The sequence below is a fragment of the Aphis gossypii genome, chromosome 2 (genome assembly GCF_020184175.1).
Source record: "Aphis gossypii isolate Hap1 chromosome 2, ASM2018417v2, whole genome shotgun sequence".
Lineage (NCBI taxonomy): Eukaryota > Metazoa > Arthropoda > Insecta > Hemiptera > Aphididae > Aphis > Aphis gossypii.
This window is the reverse complement of record NC_065531.1, coordinates 12,964,640-12,984,169: the sequence shown is the minus strand read 5'-3', so window position 1 is coordinate 12,984,169 and position 19,530 is coordinate 12,964,640. Positions and strand designations below refer to the sequence as shown.

The following is a 19,530-nucleotide window of genomic DNA, read 5'->3' as shown; positions in this document are numbered from 1 at the left end:
CGTGAAAGTGAAGCTCACGACATAAGGATCATTATAAAACTGCATACCCCTGTACCAATAGCTACATCCTGCCAAGAACAGCCAGAAATTAGTCGACATTGACTTTTCATGCCAAAAATGCATAATTATTAAACTCCTTGAGTACACAGTGGATTAAAAAGAAAGTAAAAAAGGAAAAAAATATCATTTTTGAATGTAGTAAAGAAAAACAGTGTACATAATTTATATAAAAAAATCTTTTTCCTAATGTGCATACTTTTAATAAAATGTGTTCGCGTAAACAAGAACAAAAGTGTAATAATAGATAATATTTAATTTCAATGAAAAGTGTAACTTTTGTTTTAAATGTTAAGCAGACAAAAATAATGGATATACGACGCATATACATGTATGCCGGTTTTTTTTTTAATTGTTTTAAATAATATGTATAAAAATGTAAAATATGTAGGTAGTTAAGTTTTTAAATTTTTTGTATGATTAAATAGAGAATTACAAAAACAAAAATTTAACGATTTTTATTATTACTCTGAAAAATATGGCAGAAAATTAGATTTAAAAATGAAATTTATAACGATGAATAGAATACAAAAATATTATACAGATTTTTAATGTAGATATTAGAACGCAAATACACTTATATTAAATATAAAAGTGTTATTTTAATTATATATTTTGTATTGTTTATTAACTATTGTATATTATACTTTAGGAATACACGATAGTTGTGGAAAAATAATTATTATAAACATTTAGCATAATATGATTTATGTTTCTGTACTCGCTATAATATACTTTATAGATAAGTATATTTAAATACATTTATACATTTGTATATTATTATTATTAACTTAACTTTAACTTAACACTACTGAAATGTATAGGTTCTAGTCGATTTAAATTTAACCTTAAGTATTTAAAATTTAAACTAATTTCTTAAGGTTTATTTATATATTATATATATGTAATTATAATTGAATAACAATATAACATGAAAATGTAACCACTAAAAATAACGTATAATTATTGGTTAAGTTATATTATTGTAATATTATTACGTTTCTGTAACCACCGGCTACTTCTTATGTGTTTAGTTTTAATAAAAATTAAAAGTTTATAGCAATATCCTTTAATATCATTAATTTATAATGTATAAACGTTATAAAGTTGAAGTATAGGTCGAGTTAAATTAAATTTAATGTTATGTTATCATTTTCAAACAAAATAATAATAGTAATAATAATTGAAACAAACGGTTATCAAGACGATTGTCGGCCGAGCAAAGAGACAGCGATACAGAAATCGATGTTTGAGTTATTGTTGAGTGGTAGGTACTAAACTAGGTAGTAAATAATAATACCGAACATTATTTCTTATCAACTTAATTTAAAATAATTAAGTAAGTCGGTGGTAATAATAACTTTTTTCGTTTTAATTTTAAGCACACACTCGTGGCCCGCGAGTATAAATATTTGTCTTTGATAAATACGATTATCGTCATACGTAATAAGCAAGTGTTAAATTCGTTGTTGTTTTTAAAATTATTGACAGGAACGTAAGAGAAAATTTAACAACTTTTGGCAGTCACTTGAACATATCCGTATCCCGCAATACATAGTGACAAAAATTAAATAAACAGTAGTTATAAGCAAACACACATAAACTAAATTATTTACGTGCAAATAGTAGTAATAATGAGCTATCGCGGGGCTGTGGGAATATCAAATTTCTATATGCGAGTACGTAATATTTTGGTAAATCGGTAAAAGTTGCCCGACGGATAAAGCGCAAAAGGTTTTACGATTCCGTTCATCGGTGGTCAAACTCGTGTACAAAAGGGGGTACCCCCCTACGCATATATTGTGCAATCTTGACCGCGTACACAATGGATTATCCCGTCGCCGCAGAATATGTTGTTATATTATGTAACGAAGTCATATTAGTCCTTCAAAACATTATGTAAACATCGAACTTTATACTTTCAACGTTTATTAAAAAACAAAATCATATTATACATTGTGCCGGGCGAAGGTACGCGATAAAAGCGTATTGTTAAACACTACTTTTGTTGTGATACGACACGGAAGGTTTTATCAATACACCATAACAGCGTGTACGTATAATATAATAATATTGCTATGTATGCATGACGTCTCTAAAGTTTCGTACCCGCTGTCAGATGGGAGTGCACGCCGAATTAATAGGAACAAGTTCAATGCAGTGCGCTGTTGTTGCTATTAAAAACGTTTTTCTCGTACGAAATAAGTCTACGAAAATCCGCAACATCGTCTGTCGGTGCGTTTGAACGATGTAGCGATCTTATAGTAATAACTGCGGTGTATTATCTCTCGATCGATATGATCAATACGATTGCGAATTTTATCCGATTTTCGGAAAAAATTCCATTCCCCCCCCCCTAAACAAATGAAATTCACAGTAAGACGTGTAAAGCGCGGTGTAGTTTTTATTATAATAAATGTCGAACTTTGCGCGTGCGTTTGACAAAAGATATTCCTCCCTTCGTCGATGCGAACAGATATCGATTTACTCTGTTATTGTTTTCAAAATGTATAAATAAGTTGTTCTTGCTATGTTAAAAAAGAAAAATGTACCTATCTACGATGTAGTTAGAAACTTTTTTCATATTTTATTTATTCATCTACTTTTTTTTTTCATGTTGTCTAACATTTCTCTGTACGTCTGTCTGCAGACAGTTGCAGCAAGTATAGATCAACTTTTGATCTAAAATACGTTAAGTTTTATTTTAAAACATATATTATCACTCGCTAAAAACAAAAATGCAATAAAAGCGATATGAATACAACAATTTACAATTTGTATTCATTTATCCATATGTATACTGTATGTTTTTACTTAATCCGGAGAATTCATTGCAACTCAAAATAACCCGCCTGTACACTATTCACACTTTTACAGTGTCTAATAGAGATCCCTTCAAAAAAAAAAAAAACTGAAAACACATTTGCAGGCTAATCTTTTATTTAGCACTGCTCTTGGCTTTATCTAAACCGAGCAGGTATGAAGACACGAAGTATGCCATTGTAACGATGTACTTTTCCTGGGACTCATCTCAGAATCACCACTTGCATACATATATATGGCTTAACAATCCGTAAATATTTAAATGCGCTTAACGAACTCTGCGTAACGCAATAATACAGTATAAGCAAATATATGTTAACTGTGCACTAGTATAATAATATATTTAAATGTGTATGTGTCATATGTGTGTGTAAAAGGATTGGTGGGTAAATGCTTTCCATATTCTAACAGTATCCCATAGTACGTATCATTCCGACGTTTATATTTTTATCTGAAATATTCTTCGAGTAAATGATCGCAGTGTTCATTTATTATTTACTGTGAGTTATTATTTTATTTTAAAAAGTCGAGTATTATTGTTTTTCTACGTGATCTGCGAGTGTTGTACAAGAGAGTCACACGACGAACCACCCGTATAACGTATAGGCTTATTATTCGTTACTATTTAGTCCCGCATAATTAGGTATAAAAGGCATCTAAACAATTATTATCGTTCACGGTGAAAACTTAAAAACTACCACTAATAAGCTGGCCTTCTCGCAAAAACGTTTTTAATCTTGAACGACATCATGCGTACCGGCTAATTTTATTAAAAATTTTCCGAGTTAATAGATAATTATGATGAAAAAAAAAAGGTGCACAGATCTACAATTATAATTATAATAACCCCGCGATTTGTCATGCGACATATCCGACGATAATCCCGTTATTATACACAGCCGAAATTTGTCACCCTACCATGATCGGAAGTTTTTCGCAGCATGATTAATTTTTGTTTTCTCATTGAGGACATATTATTATTATCATTAATGACCCCCGGAAACTCGAAGACCCGATTCACCACGGTGCATGGTCCACTGCAGACATTCAAGGGCAATCGTCAGTAACTGGGAAACCGGGACGTGCCGCGTTTTTCAACCATTGGTCAGTACGTTTTGTGTGTTTAAAGTGTCTGTATGTTACCTGAGAATTCCATTAACAGAATCGTAAGTAACATTATACTTATTATATTTTATTAAAACTATTGCCTTATTATTTTGCCATTCTATCGTTGTTGTTAGTATTTCTGCGACGTGTAGTTGTTGCTAAATAATTATGAGTATGTGTTATGTAGGAGGATAAAAAAAATGTGTTTGTAGTCGCTGTAAAGTTGAATTTCCATTGATTTCCAGATTATTATTTCAATTTTCTCAACTGTTGTGATATCAAATTGTAAAATAGATTGAAAAGTGGTATAGTGTATTGACTTTCAAGTATGAACGAAAAACAAGTTCTGATAAATTTTAAATAACATCATATAGAATATAAAACCAATTTTAGAATTGTTTTGATTGTGTAATACTAAACCAGATCAAATAGTTTCAGGAAAAAGTATCCTGATACCATCGAAAATGTATATTATGATTTATAATTTACTCAAGTATTATGCATTACATGTTTTATTTTTTATTTTGTTATTGATTCAGAATATATTTTTTTTATATGCAAAAAAATTGTTCATAAAAGTTTTTGAATTAAAAAGTTATGCAAGGTTAATAGTTGCATTAAAAACAGCAATTTTAGATCGATCAAACTAAAAAAAAAAAAAAAAAATAAATAAAAAAAAATAAATAAATTGTCAAAAATAAATATTATTTTTTTTATCTGTATTAAAATGTTCTTCTTTAATAATGACCGGTATTTGATTCGTATTTTATTTGTGAACCAAATTGTTATCTCTAAATATTTTTTTCTTTACTGTATAAACATTTTAATTTATAATACCTAGTTTAATTGAAAGTAAACAAAAAATGTATTTGTTTATGTTAATTATAAAATTAAGTAACGTACAGAATAATTTATAGTAACATAAAACGAATAATAAATAGGTGTGTAATTCGTTACACAATAAATAATTGAAGGTAAACTCAGTTACTGTGACAGTGAAATTAAATTATAAATATTTTTCGTGAAACTAAATCCAAAATATAATTATTGTAATTGCTAGTAAACATGAATATTATATTATTAAATACGTATTCGTAAAAAGGATCGATTTAGCCTCAAAAGATAACAATACCAAGCGGTAGGCACATATTATTTAACAAATTATGTGATCATTTTTAATCAAGAATATCAAAAAGTAGTAAGAACCATTAGCTGCAATGTTAATTACTTACAGTCCCGTTCAGCCATTCTAGTTATTAATCGAGTTATTTGATATCCACCAACATCATGAACATATAATTTTCTTAAGCCTCTATAGTAATGTATTATTATAGTGACTAGTACTTTTTACGCTATTTTTAAAGTGATTTATTTCTAAATGATTGAAGAAAAAAAATCTTGACACATTGTGTATCAAAACCTTTTGCAATTTAATCGGTGTTTATAAGTTTAATATAATTCTATCTTTTGTCCATTAAAAGGGTATAGAAGAAATAAATATAATACACGAATAATGTGTTGAAAAAAAAATCTAAATGATTATTTCTATCATCAATAGTTTTTTTCTAAATAAAAGTCAAATATTTTCTTGGCTAGAACAAAACAAAAAACATTTTTAAAGCTATTTTATTTGAAACTCACCTGTTTATTTGAATTCAGACAGCAACTGAACTATTGATTTTATTATTATACTTCAAATAATATTAACATCTTACAATTACTTAGGCTGTAACCAATCATCGATAAGTCGTAATGCAATTTTTATTTATTTAATTTTTAATATATAATAACCCATGGCAGAAATATTAAAAAAATACTAAATTTAATCAGCAATAAATTTATTTGATCAATTCGTTTAGTTTAATTTCCACACAAAATCCACCGTAATACCGTATTCTTAACCTTAAAATAAATATAATTTTCACAATTAATGGCGTATAAGTATAAGTGAGAATCAATCGTGTATTGAACTATGCTATACGGCATAATTAAAAATCGTACGATACTGTTGCCCCGACGGCCCGCGCTATAGCGGATTTATATTATATCATAATCGTTATTAAATTACGAATAAAAATGTGCGTGCGATTTAGCAAATTTTATACCTCCCGTCGGTTCACAGCAGCCGAACGTATAATATATAACGTATTGTTTCATAACGCTGGGCGTTTTCATAATTCACGGGGTCTGTGGAGAGAGTGAGAGAGAGAAGACTATATATGGTTAATATTTTACAGTGGCGTGAGAAATTTCCAGGCCCTCTGCCCCGCCGATCGTAAATTATACCAGTGTATATTTTTGTTTTATATTTTTCGAGTCCCCGAGAAGACCCCCGTAATAATAATAATAATGATAATAATAATATAACGTGCACGCCCGTGGCCCATTGGACGCGAATTTATTCGGCGTGCGTGCGCGTCTCTCCAGCGCCCGACACCCCTGACCCTTCGCCACAGCCGGACGATAAATAATTTAACCGGATTCGGAACTGCAAATATTTTTTATGTCCGGTAATTGGCCTCCCGGTCGTTACGGCGATAACCGGACGCAGTGTTCGCCACCGCGCCGACCCGTACGCACGACTACTGTACAATACGGACTGTTGAAGTCTGATTGATATCTTATGGCCGGAGACAACAGCGACTGAAGAAGATCCGTCTGATAGTTGAAACGGTTTGTTTTTCCCCACCCCCCCGTCAGTACGTGTCGAGAAATCGTTTTTTCACACAATCGTTTTTCTTTCGTTTGTAAGACGTATATACCATTGCAACGCTCATACTTTTTGTTAATTTCCACATCCCAGTGTAAATTGACTTCCGTCAGATTGCACTACCCTCTATATACCGTTTCCTCCCGTCACGGTAGAGGAAAAAAAAAACTCTGCGTAATCTTTTTATTTGTGCAGACTGCAATATAAAAAAATGCTCGTCATCGGCTGCTCTATTCCTCTCCTAACAACCGCTTATTCCAATTCCAGCATTAATATATAATACGACAAATATACGAATATATAAGTAATCACGGCTTCCAATCGTTATCGCGTAATGCCATTTCTGACGGACCACTGTAGTTGTAGTATTATCATCGAAATCACTTTTATTTTTACATTTTATGCCTTTTTTAATGCACGTGATGAACTTTATTCTTTTTTTTTTACGATACGCGATTTGTATACCGTAACTATGTTGTACGCGTTCGCCAAAAACAGTATCTGTACAATAATACGAAACAATATTATTTTATCGAAAGAGGTATTTGTGCTTTTCAAAAATTTTTTTGCAACATTATTTAAGGTTACCGACTTTTTTTTCATTTTTAAAAACGGAAAACGCAAGAACGTTTAAATGTATCTATATAGTGTGATTTTAACTCCGGTAATAGAACTTTTTTTTATTATTACTTATGTTGCACAGACACCTGTGTCGTCCCTAGGGATCCAGAAAAACAGCCAACCACCGAAACCTGCAGTTTTACTAGTCAATACATCGGTCGGCTAAGGTGTTCCCTAAAGGTACATAATATTACATATTGGTATATACCTACAACACACATAGGTTAGGTTATGTTATATTATATTATGACGTATACGTTTGAATGCTGTAATAAGGAAGATACTGTTAACGAGGTACATAATGGATGGTGTTAGATAAACTATTTTCCTGTGACGAAAATATCCTCGATCACGATCTATTATTATAATAAATACCACTTGCCGGTCAATCGCGTATGGATTAAAAGTTGAAAGTCGATCTCGAATAATTCATAACATAATTCGTGATTTTCTATTTTACGTATCTAAAAGAGCGTATAATGTATTATACGTATCGTTCTTCGTCGCGCAGTTTATTATTGTTTACAGATCAACGTTTGTTTATTTATCATCAACTCGCCACAGCGCACGTGTGTGTAACATCCTTTAGGAAACTAGGAAAATAGTTTTTCAACTACCAGCTCCGCTAAAATCCTCAATGATGATATAACAACATTAATATATATCGAAAACTACACTGCCAAAACAATCTATATACAGACGTTTGCAGCACTTAACCTGCATGTATATATTGTATTTTAACGATCGGTAAACGGTTAGCGCCACTGCCGAGTGAGACCGTATCATTGTTATTGGCTAATAATTAATATTAGGTTAATTGAATTCGCGTCTCTCCTCCCTACACGCGCACATTCCATCGCACTCCCCTTCCCCCGGCCATGGACACGCACGCACGGCTCTTGCAAGTCGCAAGCATCTCTTCACGGTTTGTCTGAGTCAGACACGCCGGCAAGGACGACTACACCGTCATGGTGCTTGCCCACGGTATACGCGTGTGAATCGGCCGCGACCGTGATCTCGATCTTTCGCGGACCACGAGAGGGCAACGGATGCGCGAGAGAATCGTTATTGTTTCGATCGCCTCCGCGACGTGTCTGGACAAAACGACCGTCGGCAATCGTGTCACCGTCGGGTAAAATATTAATAATTATTCCGTCGACTCGAAAACCCGCGAAATAACGGTCACGGTTTTTAAGCACACACTCGTAGGATATTCCCACCGCCGTGGTAGGTACCGCATCCGCGGTAATGGCCCACACACGGTCGTTAGTTCTTCTTTTAATTTTTGCGCAGTGCAATACGTACATGCAAATAATTACGATTTCGTTGCAATGCATCCAAGCGTATTTTTATTTTACGTAAGCCATTAAATAATAGAAAAAAATTCAACAAATTAATGGCATCATACATGAAAATAGTATACAAGCCGTTCCGTAAACATAACATACATTCCTCTTTAAATGTAGTAATATAATAAGTGTAATTAAACCTATAGTGTTTCAAATTCTATAAAATACAATAATAATCATAATTTGTGTGATATTCATGCAATATTGTTTCGAAAACAATGTTGTAAATCGAATTCTTACATACATTTCACCTAGTTTAAGTTTATCGTATATGTGAAAATGACTTAAATAAATTATTAAATGTATTTCATTTTATTTTTGTTAAAAATTTAGTCATATAATCATTATTACAATAATAATAGTTTAATAATATATAACAGTATAACAGTACAGTATATTAAAATAGAACCACATACTTTTTACGTTATGACAAACAGCTGCGGCAGATTTTCCATGAAATCCCTTATGGAAATTTGTCAATAGTTAGATATTTCGTATTCATCCATTGACATTATCTAATATAACGATTATTCATTTAATAAAATACATTTAAAACTTTTGCGTTTTTCATAACTTAATATGAGTTGTGACGATTTTATCAGCTTTCTGTGACGGAAGAGTTTTGTATAAACGAAATTTGACGTATCCCTCGTAAGTGTGACGATTATCAACGGAAATGTGTTATAAGAACAAAGTTATTGCCATGATAAATTATCTGTAAGTACAGCAAACGATGCAAGGGTAATCATTACCGTTTTGTAGAACAAATTAAATTGTCAGGATGGTTTTGGGTTACCACGCGATGATTTTGTCGCATCTGTTTTAATAATTACATTAAGTTTTCGACCTTCGACATACTTTTAATTAAGTTTAAATGTTTGTCAATCGTGCCAATCATCATGCCACATACATATCATCATTTTTAGAAAATAAAATGATTGTTTAAGGATTAAATAAATAAATAAATAATGATAGTAATTAATAAAACATAACAATAAGATAATCATTATAAGATCGAATCAAGCAAAAATACAAAAATGTAATCGCCAACTGGCGTATCGCGTTGTTCGTGAGTGAGTGTGTCATATAGCAATATAATATAAATAACAATATAATAATATATAAGTACTATAACAAGTATATAAAAGACATCGCGTGTTATCCAAAGAAGTATATAGAGAATTGAAAAGAAAAAATAAAGATGAGTAGTAGCAAACGTACCTAGTCTTCTAATTCTGAAAAGTAGGTAATGCAACTGAAGTATTGCCGAGGATTCCATTATTTATTTTGGCGATCCCTTCAACTCCGTACAGTGTATGGAAGAACTTTGGTAAACAAACAAACACAAATACATTAAAAAAAAAAAAAAATGGTTGAGTTGGAGAAGAAAATCATTTGGTGTATATATTATTATTTTACACAGTTATAGTACACAACAACAATAATAATAATATATAAGACCGTATAATATTGGCCGAGCACGTTTGTTATTGAGTCGATGATGAGTTGATGCTACCGATTGGTTGCAATTTATAGTAATTGTCACTACGATACAAACAATATTCTAAAACGTGTTTGTCAGGGTGGAAAATAAAAAAACATCTAGTCACGCTGCTATATACATTTGACATGATGGTACGCGAAATGTATGAATAATATGAGTGCGCGATTACAAATGTGTGAGCGTACGTATAACACTATATTTCAATATATGTATATATATATATCACGTACAGTGCGATATTTCCCAGCGAAGAGTCATCATTTTATTTCTTTTAAAATCTTCCTAATAATATTGTGTAGAGAAAAATCGATATTTTTTATTAAAACAGTATTATTTTAAAAAACACTGCGGGCCCCTATAAATAAATTACTTACATATAGTTTGACACGTTATTTTATAAAAACACAAAAATGTATTATTCCACGGCAGTTAAATTTTCTGATAGTCGAGCATTCAAATCGATTACGATTTCAAAACACTCACCATCTAAATGGCTTATTAATATAGTATTAATTAATAAAACAATATTTTTACACTTCAATTTGCAGATAATTAGTTTGGTAATTCACAGGAGGTTAACAATACAATATTATTGATTTGGCTGAACTATAATATTCTGCATAGGTACTGTACGTTTGTAAGGCGGAGACGACGAGTCGGGTTAAACACATTTGGTTTTGACGTGTAAGCTTAAGCAGAGACATTTTTGTATTCCCGAGACATTCAAATATGATATAAAATTCTTCGGTATGCTCGCTAACCTATTGCTACTACTACTACAACTAAAATACTAATACTACTATATGAAATGACGTACGTATACACATCATAAAATGTGCATGCGTGTGTAATACGTCGACTCTGTCGAGTCGGTGACCGGAGAGATGATATTATATGCGAAGAATACAAGTAGGTGCAAGTACGTACGTTTTTCGTGATTTTCCTCGCGTCTTCCACATGATTCAATTTGGCGAAAAAGCTTTTAGACAAATTATACCACGGTATATAGAGGCGTATAGAGCGTACAGTGCAGTACTACTACACGTATTGGCGCTTCTGTACCGCCGGCCTCGGGGATGCATTACTAAACCGCGCAACCATTTTCTCGGGCCAAAAATCACAAGATCCATTAGACATAAGTTATAATATACATGTGTGTGTGTGTGTGTGTTTGTGTATTTTTACAATGTATAGTTGTACTGTGCACTAGATTGTTCCCGAGACTTTAATGTCGTATGGATTTCTTGGTGGATTTTAACTCTATTCCGACCCTCCTATACCCGCCACTGACGCGTATCGTGTTTGACGACGAATATCGCGTCCGTCCCCGTTTCCAGTCACAAGACCTTGATGGCTCGTTGCCAGCTTAAGTCTATTTTACCCAAACTATAATAATAGGGATACCGATTTAAGTCCATATTAGGCGTTTAAGATATCAAACGATGTAATATTATAATAATATGAGCTCGAAACCTAATAATTATACTTTATTTTTCATCGTTAAAAATTATTGAGTAAATTTCTGCTGTTAAACCTCCCAAAATTATGATTATTATGACAATAATAGTATTTGAAAATAATTTACTGATAACAAAAAAAAAAAAAAAAACAAAAATTATATAATATTATGTAGATTATTATCAGTTTTGTATTTTGATGATATTATTAAGTATCCACGTACAATAAAAATACTTATCATATTATATACAAAGGTTTTATACTGATAAGCTAAATCTGTTAGTTCAATTCAAATGTCATTGAACTTCTTTCAAAATAGATTATATTAAAATTAAAATGTTAACGAAACAAACTATATTTTATTTGAGAAAACATCTCAAATCGTATATTTTGAAATTATCTCAATGCGCGTGTGTAATATTAATTTTAAGTTTTTATTGTCGGATCGTTTTGTTTAAAGCAAAGAACGATTTTTTCATTAAACATTTACCGGTCTTCATTGCATTTATCGGTCGACTATTTGAAGTCTACCCTTTTCAAAAGGTTTTTATTAATTATTTCGTTTATATATAAATGAGTATTAAACATTAAACTACAAGATATATATTAAAACATGAAATTTTCAATTTATTCAAAGAGATTTTCTTCAAGCATTTTATTATATAATTTAATGGTAGAATTAAACAGACGTTCATCATTATGTTAAATAAAACAGAAAATACTCAAACATATATTACTATAACGATCATTTATACCAATGACAAATTTAATAAACTCACGCAAGCTTGAAAAACAAACAAACTGAGACTAATAATTGGAAGTTGAACGAACGATGGTGTGTGTGATGAATGGTTTGAAGCTAAAAAGTTTTCCGGTTCAAAATTCACTCGGATAATAATGAATTTTACGGCAAATCATAAAACGTAAAATAATATAAATCTCACCATACATAAATTTTAAGAAATAAAAACAACAAGGTTATTACGTAGTAGCAGGTACCTGTAAGTTATAAGTGATGGGATACAACAAATACTAATTGACTCATCGCAAAAAAAAAAAAGTCTGATAAATCAGTTTCTAATTTTTTTTTCTGTCTTGCTAATTTTTTCTTCGCGTTCTACGGGGTGGTGTACAAATAACAAATGACAACGTGTATTAATCTACAGAGAACCGGAAATCGAAGTGTCCAAAGGGTGACAATAATATTATTACCTACGTATATTCGGGCGGATTTACGTGTGGATTATGTGGCAGTGGGACGCACATCGGATCGTAAATGTCAAATGCTCCTCGATAAAAATAACGAAAAGACGTCGCTAGCAATAATAGTATATATAGCACGTCGGCGAACCGAATGCGAGACCGTTGCGATAATAATATCACGTCTGCAGATCGCAAAAGTCGCCTCTAATGACGTCGGCGTCGCGCGTTCACCGCGGTATAAACCGGGTTCACGGTGCGATACAATCGATGGTCTTTATCGCGGCAGACCGTTCGGGATGATTAACGACGGACGGACGGGAGTATGTGGGCACGACGCTTTTGAATCCGATTTTACGCTCAATATACCGCGCGAGCGACACATCACTGCACCGTAATTGCGGACGACAGTTGACGCGGTTCGATCCGAACGCCGCCGCCGCGCCACACACCGCGGGAGGAGCGTTTATAGTCGATTTGTCACCGCTGCCGCCACCGTAATTCGACACTTGCAGGAGCGATGGGTGACGGCGAAAAATAAATAAATAAATAAAAAATCACGAGGCGTTTTCCCGCGAATGTGTAAAAATAAAAAAAAAAAATACGTTTTTTACGAATTCCCCGGCGCGCCATTAGCATCGATTTTGTCCTAAAATCCTGCAGTGTACACCGCGGCTAACACGCGTATAATGCCAAAGTGACGTGTGTGTGTGTGACGGAAACTGCTGGTCCGCTGCCCGTCTCGAACTGTGACACTCGTAATGATATCATATATAGGTAGGTTTTATCGCGTCCTCGTTCGACGGGTGCGCGTTATTATAAGCTCCGACTAACCGCGGCCAAGATCGATCGGTTTTGAGGGCGACCTACATTGCTCGTCCTGCAGGTGCGATACGCGCACACGTCACAAAGGACGACGAAAGGCCTAAACTTAATATCGCTGGAGATTATGCGTCCGGCACCGAGCTCCTGCGCGCACAAAAGACTCACGAGTGACGGCGACGACGAGATGTACGGTCGTTATAATATTATTATCGTTGTGTGTATACGACAAGAGTGGTGCCGTATTATCGTCACTTGTCGTGAACGCTCAATGCTTTTGTTCGGCTCTAACGAAGACGTTTTACCATTTTGCGCGAGTGCGTATGTATGTGTGTGTGTGTGTGTGTATGTACACCACTCGTCGGGTCCGGACAGTCGACAAACAATATTCTCAAAGATTAAAGGGTTAAACCTTTCGACAGTTTCTCGACCCTTTAAGAACGGCCAACAAGACACTAGTGGTGGCGGTGATAGTGGGGGTGGTGATGATAGTGAGGGCGGTGGTGGTGGTGGTGGTGGTGGCGGTGATCCGGGATTTAGTCGAGTTTCTCCGGGGATTTGTTTTGGACGACAATTATTTTTTTTCCAACGTGTAATTTGACGACACTTGTCACGTCGCTGTCGGTCAGCAATAACACGAAAAGGCCCAAACAGCTTTGCTTTCCCGTACATCGCACGGGCAAAAAAATTATAGTACCAATATAAAATGTAAAATGCTGGACGATTTTTTAAATGGAAACAATATTTTTATATTTGACGCAGTGTCATCTGAACGAAAAAAAGTTTACGGTGTTGAGCGGTTTTAAACCCAACGATTCCTCCGACCCATAAATACATTGTTTAACGATTTTTTTCATTTTTTTTTTTTTTGTGACTGCGTATTCGATATAGCACGATCAATATTATGGAGCACATAAACTCAAACACCTGTTGATATTCTACCGATATACTACATCTTTAGGTAAAATAAATCATCTAAAACGTGTGTATTGTCTGCTGCACGAATGAAGGTCAGCGTTTTTCAAAGCTACACATATGACCGCGCGTTGTTTGCGAAATGGTAAAATGTTAAGAGTCACATATGATCAATTTTAGAAATATAAAATTTTAATGAAACCTTCAAGCTATTAATCGCTTTACAATCGTAAATCTATTGAATATACTGTAGTGTCAGATCGTGATGATTAGTTCTCATAATTTTTTGTGCGATTTGTAACGTGGTGCGTTTTTCGATGCGGTTTATAATATATCATCGTCAACGCGTACAGTTTAACGTCATTTTTACGAGTGAAATAGTCATTGATAATACAATTGTCGATCGAGTATTTTATTATAGGCTAGCGCTCAGGAAGCGCCGGGGGTTTAAAGACACTTCCGGACCCTTCGGTCTTCGCCCAAAACGGCAAGGGACCTAATTATATTATTATTAATTAACTGTAAGTTTTAAATCTTAAAAATCCAAGTATTATAAAACATAATTGAGTTTTTATTTCTTCGAAAAGATAAGAAATCCTATCGAAAATAATCGTATGTTCTATAACATTTTAATTGTTAAGCTGATAAATTTCAATATTGTTTATCCTCATAGAATATTTTGATATTTGAACGTTAATAGTCTATTTTTTAAATTACATACAACAGTTTACGAAAGTGTTCACTATAATAAAATATATTCACTATTCAGTTTCAGAGTCGATGTATAACAACTTATTGTCAAGTTGTTGTATTGTTTGTGAATAATTGTATTAGTATTATTTAAAGAAGCTTTTCTTAAAATAAGTAAAAAAAAACGGATATTAAAAGCGCAAAGCCAACATATTCCTATATACTTATAATGGCTTTTGAAATTATTTTGTTCCTTAATTTTTAATGTGCATCCCTCCCGCACCTCACCACCACTCAAGAACCAACAGTCTGCGCAAGTCTATGTATTTTATTACACGCATATTTAATAGATATTTATCAAAATAATAATTGTAAAATATTCCAAAACCGATTTATATCAGATACTATAATACGGTAATATAACTTTCATTGTAGAGTCCGTGTTAACACGGTACAGAGGCAATTAATGAGGGTCCACCAACCGCGGGACGTTCCATACGCCAGGAAATAATTATTTGTTTTTCAAACTGTTAAGTTATAGTGTACACTTACTCGCGGTTTTGGTTTTTGAACGTTTCCCAATGTGCAATGTGTTCTGATTGCTTAACACCAACCACCAACCGCCAGTTTGTTAGACTACGGGTCTAAAGTCGTGGCTATGTTTGTATTTTTTTTTCCGGTCACCCTAATAAACGACATTTCGTTCAGTTCATCAAGACTGCACTTCTCGCAGTACTTATATAATATATACCACAAAAACCTTCTAGACCGTTAACTCTAATCATGATTTTTTTGCGTTTTCTGTTTTGTGTTTCGTCGTAGATCATCCAAGAGATCGAGAACTGTAAGGGAGCAGAACCTGCACTACCATCGTCGTCATCGTTATACCTAACTTCGGGACAATGCGGATGATGTGGTTTATGGCCGTTTCGTGCGCTTTGCTGTCCATGCAAGGTGCGCACTCCAACGCCGGGTTGACGAGCACCTCCTTCAGCAACGAACTGCGCACCGGTTTTGCCAGGTTGTTCCAGAACGGCATCGAACAGCCGCTGCAGCAGTCACCGTACCTGCTGCTCAACCCGACCGACTTCCAATCCGGCACCGGCCAGCTGGTCCAGCGACCGGCGCCGTTCAGCCCGCTGGCGGCCACGGGATACCAGGCGTCACGCCCTAGGTACGAGTTGCAGCAACTATCGTGGGTGATTCCTTATTATTATGTCCCTACCAGGTACCTGCCTCCGAGGGGTGGAAAGCGGCCCAACGACGTGCTAGTGGTCGTCGTCAAAACCAGATCGAATTGTACGGCCAACGGGACGACGCCCGAGGATGACGAAGACGTTGAAGACGACGTAAGCAGTGCCCATACGTACACCCTTAAAAACTATAGCCACCTCCACCTAGAGAAGTGTTTGGAGATCAGTCGATAAACAAAAACTACCAAAAAAAAAAAAAAAAATTTAAAACGTATTTTGTGTTTAATTTTTTTTGTAGGTGATTTAGCTTAAAAATAATGAACAACTAAAAAGATTGGTATGGGAGTACAAAAAAATATATATATATATTAATTAATTTATAATAATATAATCTATGAACTCACAGAATTATATTTATAAGTATAGGTATCTAATGAAATAAGTAGATATTTTCAAAATGTAAGTAAAAATTGTAAGTATTGGTATAATAATACTATAATAGAAACCGATTTACCAGTAGCTAATAATCTCATTAATAATATAATATTAGATCTTTTCTTAGAATAACATAATAACATAATTAGATCGCAGAATAATATTACTATATAATTAATTGTTATTATAGAAAAATCAGTGTATATACTAGTTAAAAATATTAACTAAAACATTATGGTACCTACTACATAAAGTATTTTAAGTCTTAGATGGTTAAATGAGTCAATTTTGTATATACAATTTTTTAACCAAAATTTTACGATTCTAAGTTTTTATTAATACAAGGACAGCACGTCAAGCAGCGTTTACTAAAGAAACTCCAAAAGAGAAATGATATCAAACATTACTAATAGATAGTAATGACATAAACAATAATATTTTTTTTCTGTACATACCTATATATTACCGTATTAAGTAGAAATATTTTAATTATTTCGTTAATTTGCGTTGCCAACGTTATCCGAAGATCTGAACATATACGATGCAATCTCATCTTAAATCACCATTATAGAGGACTACATTAATTCACCACCGTAAACGGTTTGGTATAATATGCATATACTACCTATTGATACGTTTCTTCTTGAATTGTATATAATTTTTCGAAGTGATCGTTTAATTTAAAACGAATCATATATTCAAACTTTTTGTTGCCCGTGTACAGACCTCACAACTTAAACGATTTTATTCGTCGACATTTTGACCGATTATCAATAATTCAATAACCCATTCACTACCTATGTTCCGTTTTGAATCGCGTGCACCACGATGTCGTGAACCTTATACCTACGGCTATATTATAATATATTATTACGTCATGTGTTTACAGGGACCGAATCCCGACGACGACGTCGAAGAAGTGACCATCGTTACGGGCGGAACGGAAAAGGGCAAGGAACCGTCCCGGTGCGTGTGGGCCATTCTGTCGTGCTGCGCCCCGTCCAACACGCCCATCCGGTACACGTGTTTCGACGTGCTGGGCTGCAGCACGGCGTTCTGGGACACCAACCCGTGCGTGCCGGCCATCATAAAGACCGCTCTGGACCAGGCGACTCAGTTCTACGGCGCGGCCACGAACAGCAACCGGACCACCACGCCCGCGCCCCCCACGCCACCGGCCGTCCCGGCCGCGGCGTCCACCGACACGGTGGCCTCGATGATGGCCGGCGCGTCCACCGCCGCGGCCGCCGCGACGACTGTCGACCAGACCACTCAGGCGGCCGCCAGCAGCACCGCTTAGTTTCCGCTTCCGATCGGGTCTCGTCCGACAATCCGACCGACCGCGGACGAGCTTAGTATTTTACGGTCATCATTCAATTTTTTGCATATTTCGCGTACGGACACAAAACCAAAGATCCGACACGATTCGACGCAATAATATTAATATATTATTATGTTTAAGATTATCCATCAAGTGTAATATATATATGCTGTGCACTGCTTATAATAATTTTATTGTATAAAACGTAAATCAGACACCGACAAAATTATATACGTCCGGTGCCGGATCTAGAACATAATATATAATATTGACGCCCGTTGCCCGTAACGGGTAAATAATAATTATTGTTTTTTCGATTTATTGACATCAATAATTGTCTTTCTTACGCAAAATTTCGGGGTTTTCTATTGTTTTTCACTGTTTCGAAAAAACTCTCGGCGTAGGTACTTTATTGAGCACACAAACGGAATGTCTCGTAATTAAAAAAAAATTTGAACACAAACTGAATTGTAAAAGTTCTTACTACGGTGTTTAATATAAAAACAAAATAATAACGCGCGTACAGAAATATTTTAAAAACTTATTTCGCTGGCTTACTTATTTTCAGCAAAATCGTTTGTAGCTTCATCATAATTGATTCTCCGCTCATTTTTATTATTTTTTTTTTCACATAATATTTTGTTCTCCGTGTAAAATAATAATATTTAAAACTTAGTACATAGTAGGTACTATGTATTTATATACAACCGGACTGCAACTAAATCATAAATTAATATTGTTTTATTATTTTATTTTTCTTATGGTTCGTTTAGTAATCAAATTAAATTCACAGCTTTCTTTTATTTTTTGAATTTATAATTCAAATACGTTGAGGTACTTGGCCCTGTACGAATGTAGCGTCAGAGACAAGAAATCCTATTCCCCTAGATCCGGCACTCATTTTATCAAACACTATAACATTGTGTATAATATAATTAAATATTATGTATGTCTCGTTAGTTTTTATGGATAAATTTCATTTTCCAATATAATATCGATTATTTTTCATTAAATGTAATAAAATAAAATATTATTTTTTATCCGCATTATTTGTACAACATGGTATGGACTAAAAATGTTAATTTAGCACATTTTTTTAAATTTCCTTTTGGATCAAAATGTTTTCTTTCTTCTCCGCCGGTTCTTTTCTTTTCTATACGCACATATTACGAACGTATACGATTTCAAACCTACTGAGGAACAGACTTATGGTCTTACAATGTTTATTCTTAAATCCAGAATACTTCTGATATTTGTTTACCTCAAAAATTTCATTTATTTTATTATTGGATGAAAGTATCACCCCATAAATGGTAACCTTTACA

General features: G+C 33.9%; 2 protein-coding genes across 4 annotated transcripts in view; one reads left to right on the top strand and one right to left on the bottom strand.

The window, feature by feature from the left end:
* LOC114129045 (uncharacterized) overlaps nt 1-19,530 on the bottom strand; it is a 147,532-nt gene that overhangs the window by 59,931 nt on the left and 68,071 nt on the right. The window contains exon 2 of one of the 2 annotated variants that reach the window (XM_050198983.1): nt 9,889-9,992. The exons of the other annotated variant lie outside the window; for it this stretch is intronic. Within the exon in view, the coding sequence (XP_050054940.1) occupies nt 9,889-9,946 (58 nt within the window). The 5' untranslated portion in view covers nt 9,947-9,992. The remainder of the gene's footprint in view (nt 1-9,888; nt 9,993-19,530) is intronic. 2 annotated transcript variants of the gene reach the window in all.
* LOC114125443 (uncharacterized) lies at nt 3,915-19,243 on the top strand. Of its 2 annotated transcripts, XM_050198981.1 has the most exons (4): nt 3,915-4,046; nt 16,079-16,430; nt 16,485-16,605; nt 17,774-19,243. In XM_050198981.1, the coding sequence occupies exons 2-4, from the start codon at nt 16,159-16,161 to the stop codon at nt 18,182-18,184; spliced, it is 804 nt and encodes a 267-aa protein (XP_050054938.1). In that variant the 5' UTR covers nt 3,915-4,046; nt 16,079-16,158; the 3' UTR covers nt 18,185-19,243. The 2 variants fall into 2 exon arrangements, with proteins under 2 accessions (XP_050054938.1, XP_050054937.1); XM_050198980.1 differs by having other exon boundaries at nt 16,079-16,605.